Source organism: Anas acuta, chromosome Z, assembly GCF_963932015.1.
Source record: "Anas acuta chromosome Z, bAnaAcu1.1, whole genome shotgun sequence".
NCBI lineage: Eukaryota > Metazoa > Chordata > Aves > Anseriformes > Anatidae > Anas > Anas acuta.
The window spans coordinates 23,826,271-23,852,139 of record NC_089017.1 but is presented as its reverse complement, the minus strand read 5'-3'; the positions used below and the strand labels follow the sequence as shown (position 1 = coordinate 23,852,139).

The 25,869-nt window shown below is 36.8% G+C and overlaps 1 protein-coding gene across 7 annotated transcripts in view; it reads right to left on the bottom strand.

Moving 5' to 3' along the window:
* The window catches only part of SMARCA2 (SWI/SNF related BAF chromatin remodeling complex subunit ATPase 2), a 120,378-nt gene that overhangs the window by 29,660 nt on the left and 64,849 nt on the right, over positions 1-25,869 (bottom strand). For all 7 annotated transcript variants that reach the window (XM_068667787.1, XM_068667789.1, XM_068667790.1 and 4 more), the window contains 5 exons: positions 22,863-23,029; positions 19,649-19,812; positions 17,494-17,721; positions 9,363-9,440; positions 5,299-5,517 (listed from right to left, as the gene is read on the bottom strand). In XM_068667787.1, coding sequence (XP_068523888.1) covers positions 5,299-5,517; positions 9,363-9,440; positions 17,494-17,721; positions 19,649-19,812; positions 22,863-23,029 — 856 coding nt within the window. The remainder of the gene's footprint in view (positions 1-5,298; positions 5,518-9,362; positions 9,441-17,493; positions 17,722-19,648; positions 19,813-22,862; positions 23,030-25,869) is intronic.

Below are 25,869 nucleotides of genomic sequence, written 5' to 3'. Positions count from 1 at the left end.
GGGATTAACCTTTCTTCATTCAAAGAGCATTGCCTCCCTTTTCTTCTGAGACCCTACCAATTATATCAGAAAAACATCTGGTATAACGGCAGGGTTTGCACCCTCAACAGATCAGTCCTTTGGAAGGACAGTGCAATCCTAGATCTTTTGTATCTTTTGTGGACCATATTTGCTTGTAATGTACCTTGCTAGTATTAGGCTATGGAAGACATAACTTTAGTCACCAGAAAGAAGAGATCAGCACCTGCCTCTCTGACACCTCATGACAAAGTTACAGACTACAGTGAGCCCCCCCTCCCCCAGTCTCCTGGTCTCTATGCTGTACCCTTAGCTGCTCCTCATACATCTTGCCTTCATGTCACTTCATCATCTTTGTTGCTCTCCTTTGGACACATTTTAGTATTTTTATATCATTCTTATATTGTGGAGCCCCAAACTGCACATAATACTTAAGGTAAGGCTGCACCAATGCTGAGTATAGCTGAGTATAGTGGGACAATACATTTTTTGACCACCTAGCTATGTTGTGCTAAATGGATCCCAGAATACGGTTTATCCTTTTTGCTGACAGGGTACGTTGTTGACTCACACTGAACTTACCACCAAACAAACCCCCCAGCTCCATTCCTACAGGGCTGCACTCCAGCCAGTCGACCCCCAGTCTATAAGTACACCACAGAATGGCTGATGTTGGAAATGACCTCTGGAGGTCATCTGGTCCAACCCTCTGGCTCAATCACATATCTAGAGAAGGCTGCCCAGGACCATATCCAGCTAGCTTTTGAAGATCTCCAAGGAGGAAGACCCCACAACCTCTCTGGACAACCTGTGGCAGTTCTCCTTCACCCAGACACAATAAAGAAGTGCTTCCTGACATTCTGATGGAACTTCTTGTGCTCCAGTTTGTGCCCATTGTTTCTTGCTCTGGCACTGGCAACCACAGAAAAGGACCTGGCTCCACCTTCTCTGCACCCTTATTTAAGGTTATAAAGGGTTAGTTATCCCTTTATCCCTTATTATTCCCTATATATCCTTTCAGTTATTTATACACATTGATAAGATCCCCCCTGACGCTCCTCTTTTCCAGTGTTAGGTCCCAACTCTTTCAGCCTCAGCTCACAGGATTACATCCAGGATTACACTGTTCCAGGTACAGAATCTGGCATTTGTACTTAGTACTGATTCCAAATGTGCATACATAAAAGCAAAACTGTCTTAGAAAACAATAAAACCTAATTTATTTTATTATTTTTTTTTTTTAGTAATCAAGCTGTTGTAATAAGCTGGGCCAACTTTACTAGCTGTGATGCCGGACCTATCTTTTAAAAAACTGTTAGAGAGAGCATGTAAAGTCAAAAAGTCACTTAAAGTTCCAGCTGATGAAAAAATAATTGAAAATACGTTTTACCCTAGCTAGTAAACATAAAGAAGAAAGCAAATGAAATTATGTCATAATTACATTAAACAGTATTCACTAGATATTCTTCCATTACTGGTTTTCTTTAAGTAAGACTGACTAATTACAGACTAAATGCTTGAATTTCACTTTGATTTTTTAGATCAGCAAAACAAGTAGTTTGCAGTAGTTGGAGATTTGCATTTGTGCAGGAGAAAAACCAGATAGTACTCATTTTGGACTCAAATATGTTTCCCCGGACAATACACAAAGCTATTTAAAATCAACTGCACAAGAAGACAGAACTTTGTTCATGTCACTTAGCCAGCAATTAAACTGAATGAGAAGCAGAATCCAGAGATTTAGCTTCAGAGTCAGGGTTTGTAGGATGACAGACAAAGAACATGAGAACTAGATAAACTGTCTTGATCAGGAAAGACTTGTCTTGGTACCTCTGCCTAAGTTGATGGTACTGGAGTGAAGACGAGGACACAGTAAGTATCCCAGATGGGAAAAAAAAAAAATGTTTAACAGGAAACTGGTCATTTTAACCGCTCCTTGATCAGCAGGTCAAATGCACACTTTCACAGTGTCTCAAAGAAATGTCCTCTGTTCTTGAAGATCATCCTAAGCAATGCAGACTTTACAGCAACTCTTATAACCCTCTAGGAAATAATCTGCCTAGAGATCCAGCAAAATATTTTGCAGTCCTGATAAAGGTGATGCAGTGATAGAATCTATGACAGCATGATATACTTCCAGAATATAAATGCTTCCTAAGAGCAGAAGAGGCGAACTCCTCCCTCCTGTTTTTAAGGAATCTGGTTGTCATGCCAACAGCTACAGAGCGGCAGGCTGCAGCGACAGCTAGTGATGATGTTTCTCACAGCTTGCCTGAGAGGTTGTTCAGGGCAGCAGCACAGTCTCACCATATACTGTGTATGCTCATATTTATGGCTTATGTAATCATTTTGTCTCCTGCTTCCCAAATCAGGTACTTGACTTCCCAGCAAGGATAGAGCTGACATTTTTGATAGTATGCTTGTGTGCATATTGGCCTTGACGTGTTATCTTTCCTTTACGGATCTGCTATGAAGCCTACACTTACATAGGTGGGACCCTAACTAGACTCTTCAGTGCTTGCTGTATCAGTAGAGGGATCAGGGTCTAGCTGAGAAGCAGCAGGTACCTGGTCTCTACAGTATAGTGTGGCTGCTGATTGAGGCAAAACCCCTTAGAAAAGAAGAGATGAAGTCAACCTGCCAATAAAGATAAAAACAGAGAGATAGCTCAAGTGCTGGATATTGATATTAACAAACTGACTTATTAGTCAGAAATGCAAAGTTTTGTTCTGCAAAGGCCCATTAGAGGAGAGCTATAAAGCTATTAAGAGCAGCTACAGCATAAGAAAAAATAAGGGACAACCCTTGCTGCTAATAAACAAGTCCTGTTTTTCTGTAACATTGCAATAAAGGCAGAATTATCCAGTACCTGCAGAGTGGCATGATTCATAGGTAAAAGAGTGTGTTACGAATTAAAGTACTATTCTTTAATTTGAATTTATTAGCTCTTTTATTTTTTCTTCTTCGAGTTTTACTCATATGAGTAGTTCACTGCATTTCTCGGGGAATGACTAATTCAAATTGTCCATACAATATGCATAATTCTCTTTTTACTTAAAAATTACAGGGGCAAAGGCACAATGTACAAATTAACAGATTTTTTAAATTAGCTTATTAACCATCTATGGTAGTTTTACTTATTTAAAGACTTGCTTGAAAATGTTTTACAAGATTACTCTTATCTTTTTCCTCAGCTCTCCTGAGCTGTTACTTCAGAAAAAGTAAAAAAATAAATCATTTCTTAAAGAAGTGTTGGTGGTGGGAAGACAATGTTTGTTAACAAAGAACTGTTTTACACACACACACACACAACGAAAGCCAGATGCAAAAACTCAGGAAAATTGATTTAAGATTTTCAGTATCCACACAATGGGGGATTTTTTATTCTTAACCTTCATAAGATTGTTAACACTAAAAATCTGGTTCATTTGAATAAAAAGTTTGAAAAATATTAGTAGTTCCTACAACTGCATTTGTTTCAATACTCTCAAATGTAGAGATGTTACCTGAAAAGGAGTTAAGTTAAAACACATACACAACAGTCACAGTAGTGTCCACAATGCAAAATGTATCTGACTTAGCGTTTACTTAGCTAATTTGAAAACAGATTTAACAACTCAGTGGAGAAGGAAGGATTTTTTTTTTAAACAGAGTTACACGCCATGTTGAAAAATTGATAGTCTGCATGCCACCTTGACTTTAGCATGACCTCAGTTATCAGAACAAGTACTAATCAGTTTAAAATCTAACAAGAAAATTTTTAAAAATATTAAGGAAATCTAACAGTTAAATATATTTCTCTGTAGAGTTTTAAATTGACTGTTAGAGAAGGCTTTGGAGAACAGACCAATGAACTTCTATTATAAATGACATAGAATAGGCTGAATCTGCCCGAGTACAAGGATGGATTAGATGACTTGTAGAGGGCTGATATTTTTCAACAGTAAAGAAATGAAGGTGAACTTTAGAAGCAAACCAAGGTGTAAAGCAGAGAAGTCCAAGCTAAATTCTATGAGTATTCTATAAATACTATAGAATACAGAGTATTCTATAAACACTCTGTGCCACAGCCAGAGTATTCTGTCACTGAAAATAACCAGTTAAAATGACAGAGTGCATATATATATATATATTTATATACATACACACACACACACGTATGTACTATACTGTGAACACTTCCACTGTAGGAAAGGGTAAATATTGAAGAATCCAGAGGGGAGTTCACGTTTCTAGGTCTTGCTTCACCGATGACTACTTGAAAACTCATCTAGTTTCATCGTTTTCTGCTGACGTGTAATTCAAAACTTTGCTCACGTAAACTTCACACCCAGCAGCTGAATCTGGACCAGCTCTTAGCACAGCATCTCACAATGCACTCTCACAATAACTTTTGTAACTAAAGTATGCTAGATTTCTACCCTTCTTCATACACAAAAACTATATTCATGTTGGTACCAAGGGTAATTATTTTACAACAAAATATACTATGCCAAACCACGTAGATGAGCTTTGCACATACAGTAACTTTACTAATACATTTTAGAAATAAAAGCATTACTGAATTTGCTGTTTTTGAAAATATTTCCTTCAACTCCTTACTACCACTCTGAAAAGGCATGTGTATTGGAATTCAATAAACATGTATTTTGCAGAAAAATGCAAAAATTCTCAAGTGCAAAAAAAATCATGGAATCTTTACTTTTAGGTCTTAAATTCAAGTAACATATCATTTATCCCGATTTTTGACCTTAGTGGAGCCAAAAAAAGCTCAGGATTTGGAAATGAACGACCAAGAGAGGAAGAACATTTCTGTGAGAGCTTCCAAATTCTTAGCAAGATTAAGATTCAGATACTAAAAAAAGTTTTTTTTTTAAAATATAGCTTCTACAGCACAGGAAACTTCAATATACACTGATTACCACTCTTCTCCACTGCAAAAGAACGTATATTAAAGACAACATTTACTGAAGTACCGAAAGACAGAAAAAATGTAAGATTCATGGCAACAGAATAGTTGCAGTAGAAAGTTATCACTGTTCTGATTCAATGTTTAGTAACATTGACTTAATTTTCATCAAAACAGCTTAGAAGTTATTAATGCCTTGAACATAGTTGCAAATGCTGAATAACAGTCATATGTGGGTCTTAACTATTACATTGTGCTGTCGCTTGTGCAACTGTGCAATCTTCAATAAAAACATAAGAAAACAAATAAACTTCAACTGCAAAAGACAACAATAAATAAATAAATAAAATAAAACAAAGGGGTTACCCTACCCGCAGCCACTGTTTCTCTGTGAGAGCATCACTGTAGTCCACATCCCTGCGTTGACGGGATCCTCTTCCAAATATTTTTTCTTCCTCTTCTTCACACGTGAGCCTTTCAACTTCAGCATCATCCTTAATAATCCAGGATGGCAATTCATCCTCCTCCATCAAGCGAGGCTTGCGCTTGGGGTTTCTGGCATCCTCTCTACGACGATCCATGTCCATACGCTATAATGGCAGTTGGGAAAGGATATAACATTTATAAGGGCAACTATTAAATGAACCAATGGAATTCCCAGCTATCTAAAAATAGCTGGAACTTTAAACCAAATCCCTCACAGGTACTTCCCTTCCATCAGCCCAATACTTCTAAAATGCAACTATACAAAGAAGTAGCTACACTTGACAGTTGATTTTCAGTCAAGTTCACTACTCCATAGCTAGCTTAATCTGAACTAAGTGCAGAGCAAAACAAAGTAGATTACAAGAACACAAAGAAGCTGTTAATTAAAAAAAACTCGTTTTCCACACAAGTTTTGTGGTTTCTTTGTATTCATAAACGTGATCTGTGAATACTATTCATTCTTTTTAACATCCCCACAAGGTGTTTTTATTACTTAACTAAGAAAAGTAACTGACAACACACTAGTTTGGTGAATCTGAATATCAGAGGACATAAATTTAACAGGTGTTATTAGAAAAAAAAGAATTGAGAAAGAATTAAGAAACTCAGAGAAAAGACTGCCTACTTAGTGCCAGAAAGCCAACTAACTCAAACAGAGAATTTTTACTTCTGCTGTATTAGGCAAAAAATCAAATCACATACAAAAATATTACGTAAGATTGAAGTGTTAAGAATATTAGAAGTATAATGTTGTGCTTAGACTTTAAGCTGAAAATGAAATAATCGCAAATTCATTTCAAGTATGGTGAGCAATTACCTCATAAAATAGATATGGATACTCAGAATCCATTCCAATGAACTACTGTGGACTCAGTGAGGTGGTTTATAGTACTCCCAGGAAAGCATTTATCTCTATCTACAGACTATATGCTCCTGTGAATCTCATTTAGATTACTTACACAGTCCAAATCAGATAATAGGTATATCCTTTTCAAATACGCCTTTTGAAGAGTTATACAGGATTCATTAAAATAAAACCCCAAGGTACTCAATTTAAAAACACCAATTCATACAGACAACTACTGCTGTATTGCTGTTTTGAATTCTAGGAGTTAAATTCTATCAGCACAACTATTGTATTAGCACCCATTTTTCTGAGAGGCCTATAATTTCACTTTATTGAAAGTTTTTACATAAAGAATCTTTAGACAAAGGTAACTTAAAGTTTTTGTTCCCATTTATGAATTTTGCCAGGAATAGTAACCCTTGCTGAAGCATACTATTAAGAAAAGACAAGAGTTGTACAGGTCACATTGAAACACTGACTTCTGCCTCTGAATTTTGCCTACACTTTTTACTACGTGATGAAAAAGCAGAAATGTTGTAATTTGCATTGAATGCAAGAAGCAGGACAACAGTGAGGTCTGAGGCTATCTAGAGTTTTTACCTACGCATGTGGAGCCACCAAAAGGTATGGGAAAAAAAAAAATCAATTTGTACACATCCTTTTTCTGTGTACATAGCTAAAAATACATGGTGAACTCTACAAGTACTTCTAAGGATCTATGTCAAAGAATACTTTTAACCTAAGAAGTGACAACATAAAAGAGGTTTCTCAGCTTCTTGAGAAATCAACCTGCTCTCTCACCTATTGTTTTGGAACTGGTTACTTCAGATAAACATATTTAATTTATATAAGGAAAACACATGCTTTTGCACCTCTAAGCCTAGTTCAATAAACAAACCAAAACTTTTTTCCTGGATACCACAGCTGGCTGAATTCTGATTACATCTGCACAACATCAACAGAGGGAATGAGGCTGCCTGGGTAACACTAAGATAAGGAAAATACAAACCTATCTTTATGCTCTATGTACGACCTAAAATATTGATAAAAAGAACACGAACAACCTTGGCTGCCAAACTTGTTTTTCAGACTTTCCTTTTATAATTGAACAGACTTTTTCTAATAAATTGGAAACAAATTTTTTATTAACAATTAATATATTTCTTAGCCATTAACATTTAACTTTTGTTTCTATGTTCAATATTTTCAAATCCCTGACTTTCAAAGCACATTAACTTTGCATCTTCAAATTTTTATTACCTACTACCAGTTCTTTACTCTCCTTTAAAACCTTTCCTATAGATTAATATGATAAACATAATTTAAGCACATGCAGTGATAAAACTGTCTTTAGTCTAGGTCCCTCAACTGTTTGCTTGAATGGCTGTAAATAACTTTTGAATGAAATCCAAAAGGATAGAGTCACAGAAATTTCTGGAAAACAGCCATAAATTAATCAGCTACTTCTCTTCAAGGATTAGTTCTTTCCTTCTGGATCTGAAGAGAAAGCACTAAGAAAGCATTTCCAGCAGTAGATCTGTTTTCACACAACTCAGGCTACCTCTTTATTGCCTGGATTTCTGATACACTGATACAACAAGCTCACATTGATCGTTATGCACCATGTACATTCAGCTAGTGAGGACAGCTACAGTAGGAGCAAGAGTCCTATGGTACACGTACAAACAAGCTGTGATGGAGAACATAAAGGACGTCAACCAGATTAGTCTTTTTGAGTTTTGTCATGTAAAAAGACGAGTGTCTTTAAGCACTCCTTTTCCATGCAGCTTATCTTCAGGGATTTCAGTTCTTCTAAGATAACATTAAATACTGCGATGATAAAATGCACGCACAGCCATGTGGGAGAATATGGCCTTTATCAATTGTGCCCTTGAAGAACAGTTACTTATATAAGCATGGCCCCTGAACACTTATGTTACAGCCACGTTTTACAGATGAATACTTGAGCAGTCACCAAGAAATTAAAAAGTTGTGGTCCTATTAATGGTGTTTCAGTAGATACCACCTCCTGATACACTTTCATTCACACACGTCTGTGTTGTTCAATCTTGCAGAAAAAGAATCATAGAATCATAGAATCATAGAATATCCTGAGTTGGAAGGGACCCTTAAGGATCATCAAGTCCAACTCTTGACACCGCACAGGTCTACCCAAAAGTTCAGACCATGTGACTAAGTGCACAGTCCAATCTCTTCTTAAATTCAGACAGGCTCGGTGCAGTGACCACTTCCCTGGGGAGCCTGTTCCAGTGTGCAACCACCCTCTCTGTGAAGAACCCCCTCCTGATGTCAAGCCTAAATTTCCCCTGCCTCAGCTACGTAGAATGAAAGAAGCTTACGTAGAATGAGAGGGGATGGTACTTTCTCCTCTACTTAAATATTTTAAGTATTTTTTCTGCTGCTGTGCAGGTGACTCTTGAAGTCACCAATCCACCAGCAACCAACACATTAAACAGATGCTAAAATGTGATGGCCATTTCTACTCTGACATTTTAACAATTACTCCATTAATGTTCTAATAGCACTAACAAGAAGGGAAGTGCTAACATAAAGTGAGTTCCCCACATTTGAATCGCTGTCACTAGCTCTACTTCGGTAATTTTTCAACGGTTCTATTGCAGAAGGGATGAAGCTAACAGCCCTTGACAAAACCACAGCAAACCCCAGCTAACTCACAGAGACCAGCACTATCAGTCTACTAATTTACTATCTTGCTCAGTTTCTGTAGTTGTCTTTGCCAATATCATAGCAAAAAAGAGAGAAGAAATGTCTAAAAAATAAAAGCATGTTGTAGAACTACTAAGCCAAACAGTGACTTTCAATTTTAAACTGTCTTATGTCATGCCAAAATCTTCCTCCAGCAGACTGGCATTGTTCCACTACTGTCTGCAAGGATCTCTGAAGTCTGTCTTGTGAGGAAATCTGCATTTAAGTAGATTGTTCTTCTTTCCTCAGATAAACAATTCAAGTAAATAAAACTATTCCTCTAACGAGGTTTTCCAACACTGAAATGATAAAAAGTTAAAACCTTTGCTAAAAACGCTAGAAAAGATATTCTACTTATGATCGTATCATTCTTACCATGAAGAGATCGAATTCCTCCTCACGTCGAGCAATCATCTGATTCAGAGTCTCATCGTCAGGAACCTCATCTTCCTCCTGGTCACACAGATGGATAAAGGCATTAGGAAAGAAGCTTTCATGTTCAACATGAAGCAGCAGTCTGCATCATGTCAGCATCATACTGAGCCTCCCTCCTTCTGTCAGGAGGCATATGAAACACTAAGAACAAAACTAAAACTTTTAACACGTTCAGCAATTCAAAAGTAATGCAAAATAGACATCATAAGAGACAATTGGGACTTATTACTACTTTCATAAATTGAGAATGAGGAAATGAGCAAACATGTAACCAGGAAATTTTGGTTTGTGGTTTTCCTGGGTCAGAAGCACAGCTAGTGCTTCAGTTAAAATATATGCACTTCTGTTCTGCTGTTCTACAGTACTGCCTCAGAAGTACTGTTCTGTACAATGAGGTCTTTGCTGTCAAAGCAAGGAGACTGAAAACGGTCCTAAATTAAAAAAAAAAAAAAAAAAAACAACAACACCCTGTCACTGGATTGGGGGAAAAAAAAAGATTGCTGAATCCCTCTGGCTCTTGATCATCAGCTGCTTACGAAGTGAGATGCTAACCTCTGTCTTCAGACAAAAATAATTATTTTATAAAAGTAGAAACATTCCTTGGAAAAACAAATCAGAAGTCTAGAATTCAACTAAGTTAAATAGCTATTACAACCAGGCTCCAGAACGTTTATTTTCCCTCTTGAAATTATTTTGCAAACACATTTCAAACTTGACAACAGGTTAATACAAGCTACAGACTAGTTCCATCATAGGGCTTATTGACCGTATGTTACAGTATGCTGCAGACACACCATTTTTAATGAAAATTTATGTTCATTATTTAGTGAAATGGGAGTATAGAATGCTGCTAATAAAGCCTAAAATTGTGTAGCATTCTTTCTTTCCCCAAAATAAACAACAGAAAGCCTGTGTCTATACCCACACCTCCAATTTTCCCACCAGTGGTAAGACATCTTCACCTCAGAAAAGAGTACAATTTTTATTAAAGCAATTTCTACCACTTTTGTAACTTAAGGTGCATATAATTTAATCATGAAATAAGAAACTAGAAAAGCAAGACAGTTCTCACTCCTAGTCAAATGCTCCTTCACAGAAAAAAAATCTACATATCTCTTCTGCATCTTTTATGATCAGTGAAGAAAGTTACCCCATGAAAGTTTCACATGCTTCCTTTCACCTTAAATGGAGTAACTCGTGACTTTAAAAAAAAAAAAAGGCACACAAAAGGGATCCCATTGCAAAAACTGTAATAGCACCAACTGCATCATGTGTTGTTAGTCCAAATAATCATGTTGCCAACTAGGTAGGTATCACAGAATGGTCTGGGTTGGAAGGAACCTTAAAGATCACTCAGTTCCAAACCCCTGCCATGGGCAGGGACACCTCCCACCAGACCAGGTTGCTCAAACCCCATCCAGCCTGGCCTTGCCCTAAGGGATGGGGCATCCACAACTTCTCTGGGCAAACTGTTCCAGTGCCTCACCACCCTCAAGGTGAAGAATTTCTTCGTAATATACAATCTAAATCTACCCTCTCTTAGTTTAAAGCCACTACTCCTTATCTTGTCACTACGCTTCTCGACAAAGAGTCCCTTCCCAGCTTTCCTGTAGGTCTCCTTTGATAATGGAAGGCTGCTATAAGGTCTCTCTGGAGCCTTCTTTCCTCTGTGCTAAACAACCCCAACTTGCTAAGCCTGGCTTCATAGGAGAATTGTTCTGGTCCTGTGATTGTGATCCACTCTAGCAGGTCTATGTCTTTCTTGTGCTGCAGGTCCCACAGCAGAACACGGTACTCCAAGGAAGGGTCTCATGACAGCAGAGATGATGAGGAGAATCACCTCCCTCAACCCGCCAGTTATGCTTATTTTGGTTATGGTTGGCTTTCTGGGCTACGAAATGGTGGATTGGTGGACGAAAAGCCTAACATGAGCTGCTCTCCATCTTCTCATTCTCCAGCCTGTTTCATGTTTGAGATTGTCCCAACCCAGGTGCAGGACCTTGCATCAGCCTTACTGACTGCACATTTTTCACACAGGCCCATCTCTCATGCCTGTCCAGATCCCTCTGGTTGGCATCCCTTCCCTCCAGCAAGTTGACCACACCACAGAGCTTGGTGTGCAAAACTGCTAAGGGTGCACTTGTCCATGTCACCAATGATGTTTGACAGGGCCAGTCTCAATATTCCTGAGGAAAACCACGCATCACTGTTTTCCACCTAGATATCAAGCCCTTGACTGAAACTCTTTGAGTGCGACCATCCAGATAATTCCTTATCCACCAAGTGGTCCATCCATCAAATCCATGTCTCTCCAACTTGAAGACAAGGATACCACAACAGCATGAAATATTTTGCACAAGACAGGTAGTTAATGCTAGTTAATTTATGCACTGATGCTGTAACCCCATTGTAGAAGGCCACCAAACTTGTTAAGCATGATTTGCTTTTGTGAAGCCATACTGGCGGTCACCAGTTTCCAGGAAGATCTACTCCATGATCTTGCTGGGTCCATAGGTGAGACTGAGTGGCCTATAGTTCTCCAGGTTTTTTTTCCCTTTTTAAAAACTGGACTTACATTTCACCTTTTCCAGTCACTGAGATCTTTGCCAGACCGCCAAGACTTCTCAAATATTTTAATGGATAGTGGATTAGTAAATATTTTGACGGATAACGTCTTAGCAAATTCATCTGTCAGTTCCCTCAGGACCCTTTGATACATCTCATCAGGCCTCATGGACTTGTGCACCTCTAGGTTGCTTAAATGATCTCACACCTGATCCTCTCCTACAGTGGGCGGTTCTTCATTCTCCCAGGCACTGCCTTTATCTTCTGTGATACAAGACGCATGCCTAGAACACTTGCCAGTGAAGACCGAAGCAAAGAAATTCAAAGAATACCTCAGCCTTCTCTGTATCCCAGGTAATCAGGTCTCCCGTTTCATTCAGGAGAGGGCCCACAATTTCCTGAGTCTTACTTTCATCACCGATACACTTACAGAAGCCCTTCTTGTTCCCCTCGACTTCCCCAGCCAGATTCAATTCTCTAGGCTACAGCTTTCTTAACTTGATCCCTGGCTGATCAGACAATTTATCTGAATGCCTCCTCGGTTACCTGTCCTTGTTTCCACCCTCTTCAGGTTTCCTTTTTATGTTTGGTCAGGAAGTTCCTTGTTCATCCACGAAGGCCTCCTGGAATTTTTGCCTGACTTCCCATTTGCTGCTATGCATTGATCTTGAGCTTGGAGCAGGTCATCCTTAGCCAGCTTTCTTAGGTCCCTCTTCCCTCCAGAGTTTTATTCCATGGTACTTTACCAAGCACATCCTTGAAGAAGCCGAAGTCAGCTCTCCTGAAGTTCAGGGTTGTGAGCTTGCAATGTGTCCCCCCTTGGTGTCCTAAGGATCTTGAACTCTACTATTTCATGGTCACTTCAGCCAAGGCTGCCCTTGAGCTTCACAATCCCTGTAAGCCCCTCCTTATCGGTGAGAATGAAGTCCAGCTTAACTCCTCTTCTTTTTGTTTCCTCTGTCACATGGAGAAGGAAGTCATCATCAATGCACTCCAGGAACATCCTGGATTGCTTATGCTCTGCTGTGTTGTCCCTCCAGCAGATATTGCAGTGGTTCGAGGTCCCCATGAGGACCAGGACCAGGGCTTGTGAATGTGAGACTTCTCCAGTCTTTAAAGAGCCATTATCAGCTCGGTCTTCACGATCAGGTAGCCTGTAGCAGACCCCCATATTATAACGTCACCCGTCCCTGCCCTCAGTTTAATCTTAACCCATAAACTCTCATCCAGCTCCTCATCCATCCCCAGGCAAAGCTCCAGGCACTCCTGTTGGTCAATACCATATAGAGACATCACTTCCTCAAATCCCCTGCCTGTCCTTTCCTGAAGAGCCTGTATCCTTCCATTACTAAATGAATTACATTACCAAATGGATTTATGAACACCATTGCCAACAAAAAAAATTATCCATGAATTTTTCCTTCTAATCATGTCACGCATTCAAATTATTCAAATGTATCTTTCTAAATACACAGAAATGATCTCTTTTTTTATATTTAGTTACGCTATAAGTGGAAAAAAGAGTAAACAGGAGAGCAAAGAAAAAAGAAAAGTTAGGGGAATTTGATGCTGCATTTAGAAGAACTAAAAAGCAAGAACAAGCAGAACATGGTGCTCTTCATACCTGAGTGAAAAGCTTCGGAATGCAAGTTTAAAGCTCGCTTAGCATTGAAATATGTAACTGGCCAGTCACTAAGCAATCTCTTTATTAGATGTACTGGTCCATATTTGCGGGTCAAAGTTCTTTCGAAATTCATAATTTTTGACTGGTAAGATTTACTTTTTCTTGTCAATCTCACTGATTTGACACTCAAAATTTATCTCATATGATGTTGCAGTGAAGAAGCAATGATTGATCAATGCAGGGTGGTGCACATTCAATCCCTCTTACTCCCTCAAATGTTTCAGTGTTTGGGCAAAGTTTTGCATAGTCTCTGCTCATAGAGAAATTTTACTTTGCCAAAGCTTTAAAGACCTATTCTACTATTCTGAGGATATTGTTTTGTTTCTGTTTTTGTTTTTCTTTTCATTGTGCTTTTTTTTTTTTTTTAAATTAATAACATGTAAGACAGAGTTGCTACTACAACTTAACCTTTGGGGATTTTTTTCATGTTTCAAACATAAAACATCTGGAAGAAAGCTGTTCCTTTTTTAAAACTCACACATGTATTTTGTAAGTGTATATATACCTCAGAATATATACAGAATGTATGTCTGTGTACGACAGGAAACAGGAAGAAGAGGTGTATGGGAATACAGGAAATTTCAAAAGTTAAATAAAAGCATCCTGTGCCTAAGAAAATGGCATAATCTATAACAAATCACCAAAAGTCCTTCAAAAGAGTGTAAGAAACAGCTTGAAGTCTTTGTCATCTGAACTAGTGCAGCTCTATGCATGTGTGTATATGCACATTTACTGAATTTTAATTACTTGATGATGTCTGAAGTCTTTTCTACAGTTTAATTTTATTGTATTTTTCTCTACAGTCAGAACTATACAGAAATAGAAAACGGAACAGTTATGAAGGCAGATCAGGATTTTGAAAGGATGATGAAAATAATTACAAACTAAAAAAGCCTTTCAATAGGCTTTTCAGTAAGTTCATGAAGCCACAAAACTAGTATCAAGTGACTGATACTACATTACTCGTCTAATCTACAGTGTGTCCCATGCATATGAAAATACAATCGTAATAATGGTAAGGAAATGAATTGTTTTAACCATCCCATTACTTATTACTTTCACCTATGAAAGTATCAGAACTGTTCCAATAGAACATTTTCATAGACAACATCTTCATTATGGCTACAGTCCATATGGAATCTTTTCAAAGGCTTGTATGAAGAGAAAAAAGCAAAACCCTGAGCTGTAACATTTTCTAATGACAATGTAATTGTTTCAAAACTATTGCCAAATACTTCTAAGCAGCCTGGACAGTGAAATTCTATACATTTTCAGCAACAGAAAACATACTTAAAAGAAAATAGATTAATGAAAAATAGTATATAAAAACATGTTTAGAACCTGTGTTCTTAGAGTATATGGATGACAGACCAGCTAAAATTATTATCCACGGTATTTTAAGCAATTGTATGTTAGAACAGTTAATCTCTAATTGCCTAGGCAGTAATTCTTTTCAAACAAAATTGATGTTTTTCAAACCTATCTTGCTACACAATTTGTTTAACAGCCCAACATGAAGGATAACAATGTTAAGCTAGAGTCAGAAGTATTTGGTTATATTACTAATCTATATGCCTGATTTTATGTATATGGGTAATGGATCTTTTAAACTGTTATTACAAAATAATTGCAATAATGTCATATATATAAAGAAGAAAAAAGAGAACTTATTAAAGTTTGAAAGAAACAGTTTAGGCAAGTAATTAGAATCAGCTAATTAATATGATCAAGACCATGGAATTGTTTTCTAGATTTTTAGACAACTAAAAAGAGCACTCCATGTACAGTTTATTTCTTGTAAGTCAGTACATTTTAATAAAATTATCAGATGAACTGTTAGAAGATCAGTCCTCTAGGATTTTATGTGAACCTATTTTTGTAAATGAGCATACCTTGCTAATTTCAAATACTGAAGTGTAAATCAGTAAAGCATACAAAGCAGTCTCAAAAATGGTTGTCTGTCACTCTGCATTTAGAATTCAGTTTGGTGGGTTCCAACATCCTCGTCTATGCTAATTCTGGTTTTCTGAAGAAACACGTTATCAACTAGAATTTTATTATTTAATTTATTGGAATTGAGCAACTCCAAAGCAATTTATATATAGCCTGGTAATGTCTCTGCCTTCATTATACTGGAGATGTGGTCATCACAAGAAACTGCAGTATGTGGGACACACAACACAAACAAAAAGTGTGTTTCTAGGTAAGTTACGCCTCAGTCCTTTTCAGAATTGATTCAATTTTGCAAATATATTCCCTTTCAGATGTTTCCTAAGCACCAGACAGGGAAAAATAGATTTTTTTAAATTTCCCGTTACTAAGTATGACTATGCTTAACAAGCACAAGGAGAGATAGAAACTGTCCAAATATACTCTGAGCAATTAAACGTTACTGAAGTTATTTTAAAAATGAAAATAAATATAATTTTAGGAGTCAAACTATAACACCACTTTGTGCTTTAAAGACTGATACCAGGTTATAGAAAGCAAACATTGTTTAAATCTGTGCATGTCCTCCCAAATATATTTGAAAAATGCACAAAAAGTAAACAGCTTTAAAGTCATCCATCAAATAAGGTGTGCCCAGTAGGCCTGAACTGCAGTCCTGAGCTTCTGAAACATTTTAAAAATAAGTATTTTCTATGGAATTTTCTACATGAAAATACAACAGAAAGATCTCAATTTTGAAAACAAATCTACAGGATTGCCAAAAGATTTCTACCGGTTTCAAAATTTATACATTCATACAGATGGTGATGGCTATATGTATGAGAAGTAAGGTTTCATTTAGTCAGAAATAGTACACATACATCATACCATTTATGCATTCACACATAAATAGTCATTACTTATGAAACAGACAAGCCTTATGAAAAATACCAGAACAGGTACAAAATAGCAAACACTTTCCTTATTGATGTACTAGGTTTTTATCTGTGCACAACATAAAAAGGAGTTTATACAAAAGGTTTAATTATTGAAGAAGTAAACCCTTTGGTCTTTGAAAACTGACATCACAAAATGAAAGATGACTGTGAAACAGACTATAGAATCTTGTTTTCTTTCCCTGTGTACCATGTTCAGATGGTATGAGCCATACTGAGAGGCAAAATTAAGGCAAGGAATCTCTGCAGTCTTTAACCAACAGAGGTTGGTGTTTTTTTTTTTGTTTTGTTTTGTTTTTTGAGGCAGGAAAAATCATTGCAGCATGGGACATTTTGTGTGTGTCTTCAGGATAACTTAATACATTTATACTATCTATCCCAAATGCAGTGCTGATCCAAATTATGAACACTGTTCACAGCAAGAGAACTATCTGCAGTGACAGGCAAAAGAAGGGGCTTACCATTCCACAATCCCAATTCCAAAGAAGAACACAATGGGATAAACGATTAGTGTTTCTACAATCTCAGTTCCCACTATTATAAAGAAGAACTTAATAGCTGTTTTGAGACAACTAATTGTTTCCTGAAGAGAAAGTCATAACTAGAATTCCAGTTTGGATATAGCACCAGAAAGAAACAGCTATGTTGCTCTATGTTGCTGGCTTGCTCTAAGCTCAAAGAACATCTTAAATCTTACCCAGGACCCAAAATAGAAAAGCAGAGGCAAGCAGGCTCTTACATGATTGAAACTAGGTAGTCCTTGTTATTCAGTATGTCTGAAAATTCCACTACACAGTCTAGCATTATTTCTTTGCCTGGATGATAGGAGTATGTTGACAGTTCTAATTTTGAAGGCGATAAAAATCTTTGAAATTGATGAAAAGAGTAATCTTCCCCTGAAACATCCTCTTACCGATTATTTCTAACTACGTTTTACCTCATTTTCTTCTTCATGCTCCAGTATAGCCTGTAGAAAAGCCCTCCTTTCGTGGCTTGAAGATTTCTGATCAAACATTCCAGCCTGAATAACTTTTTGATCCACGTTCAACTTATACTTTGCAGCAGCAAGTATCTTCTCTTCCACACTGTTCACAGTGCACAGTCGCAGGACTCGAACTTCATTCTGCTGACCAATTCGATGAGCTCTATCTTGGGCCTGCAAATCCTATGAGGCAAAGAACACAGAGAATGATTAATATAATTGTGCTACTCAAATCACTCTCTGCTTAAAAGGACATTATAATGCTGAGTTATCCTTTGACATAAAAAAGGAAGTACTCAAACCACAATCCACCATAATTCACATAGTTCACTCCTGATTGTTCTGTTTCCCAACACTACTTCAGACCCAGACAGGGAGAAAAAAAAAGCGGGAAAAAAAAATACACTTTCTCCACACAATGCACATCCAGTAAGCCAAACACTTCCTGAAAGCATGTGCAGTGACTGAGAAGGGCTTAAGTATCTATTTTTTCTCTTCTACTCAAAGTTTGTGACCTTCCAAGCCATAATGAACTCTGAAGTAAAACATTTTTTGATTCCAGGAAAAGAAAACAAGTATGTTTGTATAAAATTCATATATAAATTTATCTAACAAAAGGCAGTTAGTAATTCATAAAGATGTTAACTAAAAACCATCTGTAAAATAGGCTTTTATATTGACCTTAGAATATTCGTGTTAAAACAGCCTAAAAACGATGTTAAATTATTTTTAGAACACCATGAATCCACTAGTTTTTGTTCAGGTGATTGCAGTCAGAGATGGCAGAAGTAAAAAGCGCACTGTAAATGTTTGGTAAAGAACTACTTTTACTATTTCAAATTTTTTTTTCTTTTCTTCTTTATTTTCTTTGGAGAAAAAAAGAAATCCAAGAGCACCTACTCTCAATGTGTTTGTTTCAGCAACCAGATAATGAAGGTACGGTACCTACGTTCAAAATGGTACCTACAGTTTTGTGCTACCTCATAAAACAAAAATTCTTTGAAGTAGAAAAAAAGAGGAAACCAGACAATGAGTTTGCCATTTCACTCCAGCACCTTGCTCTTACTACTCTTGTTAGCTCTGTTCTCTTGCAATACCCTTAACAACCCACAACATGTGGCTGCTGGAATTTAAAGGTACATTTGAAGTTTTTATAATAGTCAAGATGAACCTATAAAATTAATTTATGTAAATTAATTTTCAGGAGCATAGGTAAAGTGAGTAAATAGAAAGTTTTACTTCTGGAAATATGTTGTTTAAGTGCTTAAAAAATAAGCAAACAAGTACTCTCTTTTAGCATACTGCTTATCAAAATCAACAATTTACTCCCAACCACAAGAGAAGTGAAACTGCATATATTTTGTAGTTAAGCAGTCTGTTCACTAGATTCTACAAAGAACATTCTGTAATTTTTGCTGCAAGGACGTATTGCTATGTAACTGTTGAAATATACAGGACACTGCATTAAAAAAGTTTTCAGAAGTGACCTAGAGATAACCAAAAATGCAAAGAATGAAGTGCCTTCTGAGGTACTTTTGAAGCCTTTAAATGTAATTGCTCCAAACTTCTCAAACCCTGTTTAAAAAAAAAAACAAAAAAACGGCACTAAGCAACAAAGACCATCTTCTTTTCTTTCTTCCTTTCTTTTTTTTTTTTTTTTAAACTAAGCTGAAGTACTCACATTCACTCTCTGTACTCACATCTCCCTCCCTACTGGTGTATTCATGTAGCCATTAACTAACTTCTTGAGACAGGCAGCACTCTGTACAACCTTTACTAAAATAGCGCAACCTACTGAAGAATCAAAACTGGGAGATACTTGTTAATGCCCTAAGGGTTAAAGAACAAGTACAGCTACACTACTGGTACAGAACCCTAACTGAGGATTCCCCCAGACTCAGATAAAATATATACATTGATACAGAATTACTTCAAACAAAAGTATTTCTTGTAGGAGTTTGTCTTACTAATTCATCACAATGTAGCACTTTGTGATGTACCTTGATCTATTCTGTTTGCCTCAGAGTACATATACGCAGGCTAAAGAAGCAACCCAAGAAGCATCATAAATTCTTTGAAAATTGCTTGAAGATAAGTAAATAAAAATAACCTGATGAGGATTCCAGTCACTATCGAAGATTATAACAGTATCAGCAGCCTGGAGATTCAAGCCTAGCCCTCCAGCCCTTGTACTCAGCAAGAAGATGAAATATTGTGACCCAGGCTCATTAAATTTCTTCAACAGAGCAGCTCGATCCTCTGATTTTGTTGTGCCTGAAAAGAAGTAAAAACACTCTATAACAACAACATGAACTAAAATAATCTAAACACAATGTCAGATCCTGAGGGTACATGTTGAAGTGAAATTTTAGCTCACTTGCTCTTTGACATCTCTGCTTATTTCCTATAGTACAGAATAAAACACTGTCCATGGATGTTTTGGTCAATTGACTACCTATTACACCTGAGAGAGGGACTGCTAAATATTTAAGCATTTTTTGTTTGGTTGGTTGTTTTTTTTGACATTTCAAAAGTGGATTTTAAAATGTTACTGAACATTGTTACATCTTTTTATGATTCATATAAATTACAATTGAAGATATTATACACAACCACAATAGAGCTGCAGTTTTGATTAATATGTTCTGGCCACAACAGCATCTAAGCATTTTTAAAAGTTGTTTATACAGAGACTTATGAAAATATCACTGTTTGCCTTAAGAGTCATCACTAATATGAAACGATTGAAAATTCTTAATATGTTGTATCTTGAGCATAATGGTTTACCATGGGTGAGGGAGAGACAGAAACAAATTCAATCATGGTAAAAACCTAGACGAAATTCTAAGCAAAAACCAAGAGTTGTGCAAATCTGGAAACTTAATGAATTTTCATGTGTTTTGACAAAACTATACATGAATCATCTCAGCCTGGTCCAACAGTTGCTTTATATTTTCTTAAACTTCTGTCTACAGCTGAAAACCAAAGAGAGTCTGCTTTCTTGAATCAGGTATAAATACATGTGTAACACAGAAGATGAAGGTCTTCTGTTACTGAGGGGGGATTGACCTTGGCTGACTTTCAGACCTCCACCCAGTTGCTCTCTTAATCCCCTTCCTCAACATGACACAGAAAGAAAATAAGATGGTAAAGGTCATGGGTTAAGATAAAGGCAGTTTACTGAAAGCAAGAGCCGCGCACAGAAGCAAAGCAAAAAGAGGAATTTAATCACTACTTCCCATCAGCAAGCAGATGTCCAGCCACTTCCTGGAAAGCAGGACTCAGTACACACAGCAGTTGCTTGGGAAGACTAACACCATAACCACAAATGTCCCTGCAACCGTCTCCTTTCCCTCAGCTTTTATTGCTGAGCATTATGTCACATGGCACAATATCCCTTTCGTCAGTTTGGGTCAGCTGTCCTGGCTCTGTCCCCTCCCCATATCCTGCTCACTCCCCAGCCTGCTGGGTGGGAGGGGCAGTTTGGAGAGAAAGCCTTGACACTGTGCAAGCACCCCTCAGCAGCAGCCAAAATGCTGGTGTGTTATCAACACTGCCTAGCCACAAATGAAAAACACAGCACTACATGGGCTGTTATGAGGAAAGTTAACTCCATCATGGCAGAATCCACTACAGTCACACAGCGGAAATGCTGGCCCACAGAAACCCATTTCTTTAAGAAGTACATGACGGGTAGAAAACACATTATGTGACAAAACACCAAGAAAATAGAATCTACGTATATATGTTAGTTTCCAGTATGGAAGGTATAAAACTGGAAAAGATGACAGAAGTGTTCATCTCATTCAATTTAATTAATTACCTGCAAAACCTTAGAAAAAGAAACTGCGCATTGCTATTGACGTTCTAGCATTTGAAAGACTCCATGTTAAAACACATCATGTATGGTAACATATAACATTTTAAATGTATTATAATTCAGTTGTCTTAAATGGAAGCATCAGACCATCTTCAGGTCAGAGATGCAATGAAGGTTTTGTTAGCATGTTACCATATACTTCAGCCAGTTTTGACAAAGACATTCTGTGATGTTCCAAGAGAGTTCATTTGTGTCTTAGTTTCATTACCCTGATTTTTAGTTTTTTGTTTTTTGTTTTTTAAGTTTAGTTTTATAACCCTGATTTACATTTGAAGATAAGTTTTTTAAGTTTATGCTTAGTCATGTTTGAAAAGGACTAGAATACTTCCAGCAATAATTTTTCTGCCAAGTAAAGCCTAAAGCAAAGAGCCAACTTAAAATGCTGTAACAAGAACAGTCAAAAGACCTTAAACTCTCATTTTACTCATGCTGTTTTTCATATTTTTCTTATATCATTCCTTTTCTATTAAAAAAGGAATTCTGATAAATGCTGTTGGTTCTGTATAATACTATAGTTTGTGAGATAAATACATTAAGTAAAAAGTAATTAATGTTTAAGAAGGTCAGTGTGAGACAGAGACCAAAAACATGGAAGACGGCCAAAATTGAAACTTCTTTCAAATAGGTTAAAGTTTCAGACAGGACTTGCAATTCTTTTTGATATTTTCTTTTTTGAAAATTCTTTTTGAATTTTCTTTTTGATATTCCTCCATTATGTTTCTAAATCCTTTTTGCATTTACAGGTAATAAAGCTTATCCACATGTTGAGATATAATTGAGGCTGCTGACCTTCCTCTGAAATTCAGAGAGAAATCTATAGGTACCACTTTACCTGAAATTCAAATTCTGCTACCCTGTGGAGAACGACAATGGTACTCTAAATAGGCACCAATCAACTAATTTCACCGGAATCTAGCCAGAACATTGGCATTAACACCTCTCATCATGAGAATATTTTCAGGCAATTTAGGCAGTGAAAACTGATTGGGACCTTGGACTGCAGATCTCCACAAATCTGCATGCCAGGAACAGACCCAAGCATTCTTCAAAACAATCCCTCAGTCTAATGGCTTGCAGGTTAAACAGATGAAAACCAAGCAAACAAACAAACAAAGAAAAAAACAGTCAAAAAGACAAGGAGACAGAAATATTTAAGATCAGTTCTACTGAGAGAAGCAAAGTAACACCCTGCTCAGTATCTTCTCTGTAAGAGGGAGAATTCTAGTATAGTGTAGCTTAGTGGTCTGTAGCCATATCTTCATGACAAATACCCTTGCAGACTCCCTTCATGGATTTGTTGAATCATTTTTGAACCTGCTTGCAGTTTTGTACAGTTACATTACACCACTGGCATACTAGGAAGAGAACCCAGGTGTCTCATGACCCAAACTAATCAAGCATGCCAGCTCCTAACTTCTTTATTCTCTGTTTTCATTCAGCTTACCATCGAGACGCAGGTAAAGGAAATTTCGAAAGGCGAAGTAGTCTTCCATAATGGTCATGAGTGATGTCATTTGACAGAAAAGAAGCACTCGATGGTTAGTAGCTCGTAACTTTGGTAGAATACGATCAAGTAGCTCAAACTTCCCTGAGGCCCGATAGAGTTCAGCTCTGTTAAAGAGAAAAAGCACAGTAAATGCCAGAATGAGCCTGCAATCAGACAAATTTTAGTCATTAACATGTCGGAGTTTAACAGAGACATTCACTTAAGATAAACAAGACTAGTAGCACTTTTCTCTCTTTCAAATTGTTTACATTGATTAAAATAAAAATAAGCACCTACATGAATTGTTGTTTGGAAAGGAAACAAGAATTTTTTCTTTAGTTATATAAACTTTGTGGACCTTCAACCATGTGGAACATCTACTTTTATGATAAATAGTGAAAACAGAATGCAGTTCCAAAAAACAAAAATTATTTCTCAGCAAGGTAAGTCTTGTATCGGTTAAGATATTCACCTGCTATTTTTGCTTTCAGTTGGCATTTTTGGCACCTACAAGTTGCACTCATCAGGTGTATGTTGGAAACAACTCCCTTCCCACTTAACTACTATGTGCATGGAATCAATGCATTCCAAACTGGACTAATATACACAGATAATGGGAGAAGTTTGACGCTTCAAACATGCACCCTTAACAGACTTGCATGATGTTTAGTAGCTTTAACTGCTTTTTTCTCTTCTATACTACGAATTGCAAAACATGCTCTTATTGCCTAAATGCAAGCCATAACTAACAAAATGAGTAAGTCAAGAGGACAACTAAATCATCATGACAGTGATATACTTCATGAAAATAAATTTCACAAAAGTTTTTTTCTAATCTTGACTCTGTACTCTAGAAATACGACTTATCATTAGTAACTATATACTCAAGTCCACAAGATATGCAGCATTCTGATTTGCATACACAGGTATGCACTCAGCAAAAGACAAAACTATTTAGGAACCAAGTGGTCTGCTGAACTAGTGAAGAAATCAATACAAGAAGTGTCATTACAGTATGAATAAGAACGAGGTCAGGTGGAAGATACACACCTTTCCTTTAAAGGCAACCATCTACAGACAGTTGGATGAAGAAGTGCCAAGAAAATCAGTCTCTTTCCTTTTGAATAACTAATGAAAGAAGTGCTACTTTAATTTGGAATAAAGATGGTAAAGAGATAAAAGAACGAGGCAAAAAGAACATGGAAGAGGAGAAAATCCTACATGATATCTCTGAAGAGTCATTCCAATAAATTTCAGATGGTATCCATGTAGTTTCAAAATAAGGAGAAGGGAAGATGTCAGTTTACAATCTTCTCTGACTGTTCTCCTGAAAGGGATAGAGGGTCATAAAATCCTTGCATAACACTTCTAGTACTGGTATACTTTGCCTTAGATATGCGTCCTGTGCCTCCTCTGCCTTCCTATATACAGACATAAAATATAATGTGATAAGAATTCTCCTTAAGTTTCTTCATAAACTGAAGTCCATACTACTGAGAAAATGCTAAGTCATTTGCATACATCATAAGGCTGTCATTTGCCTCTGATCAGCAAGTCACCTACCTATGAGCATTCTTCATAATATTAAACGCTTGACCATTACACTGAGAACTTGCAATATCAGGGAGAATTCTCCTGTAGCACATCCTGATACCAACTAATTTCTACTGGGAATCTTTAACTAAGTAAAGGGAATTTCCTTTTCATGCAGGTCAAGAGCTAAGAACACTCTTGAGCTTTGAGAGATGGAATGCTGAAGGGAAATGTTTTTATGAAGAATTTAGAATGATATGTATTTGAATTCAGTTTAGGAATAATATAATTTTGCTTTTGTTCAGAATGAGAAAATACCGCATTATCCTGCTAACTCTGAATTATTTTCTGAAATTTCAAAAGCTCTGCATTACCATGTGCATAGACAAGTGAGACTCAGCCCTCAAATGGACACAGTAGACATGGAATAAAACAGTAAAATGTGGATGTGGTTAGAAGAATGATGGAAGCAATCCTCAGAACAATCATCTGCTTAGCCAATGCTACCCTAATCCAGCAATCTTCTGTCTCCACAAGAAGGACAATGGGTGACACTTATCTTCCCAGTAGTCTTAATGCTCTATTTTTTTCTTTGTACAACTGCTTCTGAGCTAGAATTTTTACACTTGTGTCTGACAAAGTGTGTATACAGACTAACACAGTGAGTATGCTCAACATACACAAAACAAAACATCTACTCCTTTTCATCCTTCAGAGGCTGATACCCCAAATTTGAAATCCTATTTTCCATTTAGTATAATAAATAATATTTACTAATAATAGTATAAGGGGTAGTAATAATAGTATATATAGTAAATAATATTTACTAATATAGTAATAGTATATATAGTAAATAATGCTACTTAAAAATAGTATAATGAGAATTGTACAAATTATATTTAATATAAATTATTTTTGACCACTAAACTTTAGTTATGCTTCAGTATGAACAAATGATACAAGTTGGCACATGTGAAATCCATCATAAAAGAATTTTGCACAGGAGAGGTCTCAGTTGTGCAGATAGGTGTAATCAGATGACACATGAGAAACACAGTAGTTCAGAAGCAGCACAAAGACTTTGGAAAGATTTCAGTTTTACTCTGTGGCATACAGTAAATGTTTGGACATTCATCTTTCAAATTCTACTTTTTAGCCTGGATTAGCAGAATGACGGGAGAGTTGTAGCTGGCCTTATATAAGAAAAGGGACAAAGTAGCTGTACAGCTATTTAGACATCCAGTCAAGCATGTAAGAACTTCTAGACAGATCCTCTTGGACATATAGATTAGTATTAAAAAGGCCCTTGACACAATACAAAATACACTTTCTATAGAACCAGAAATATTTCTGACATGTATAATGCAACTCCAAGAAATGGAATTTCATGGAAGAGAAGGATCCTGTCTGATGTTAAAGACAGTCTTTAGGT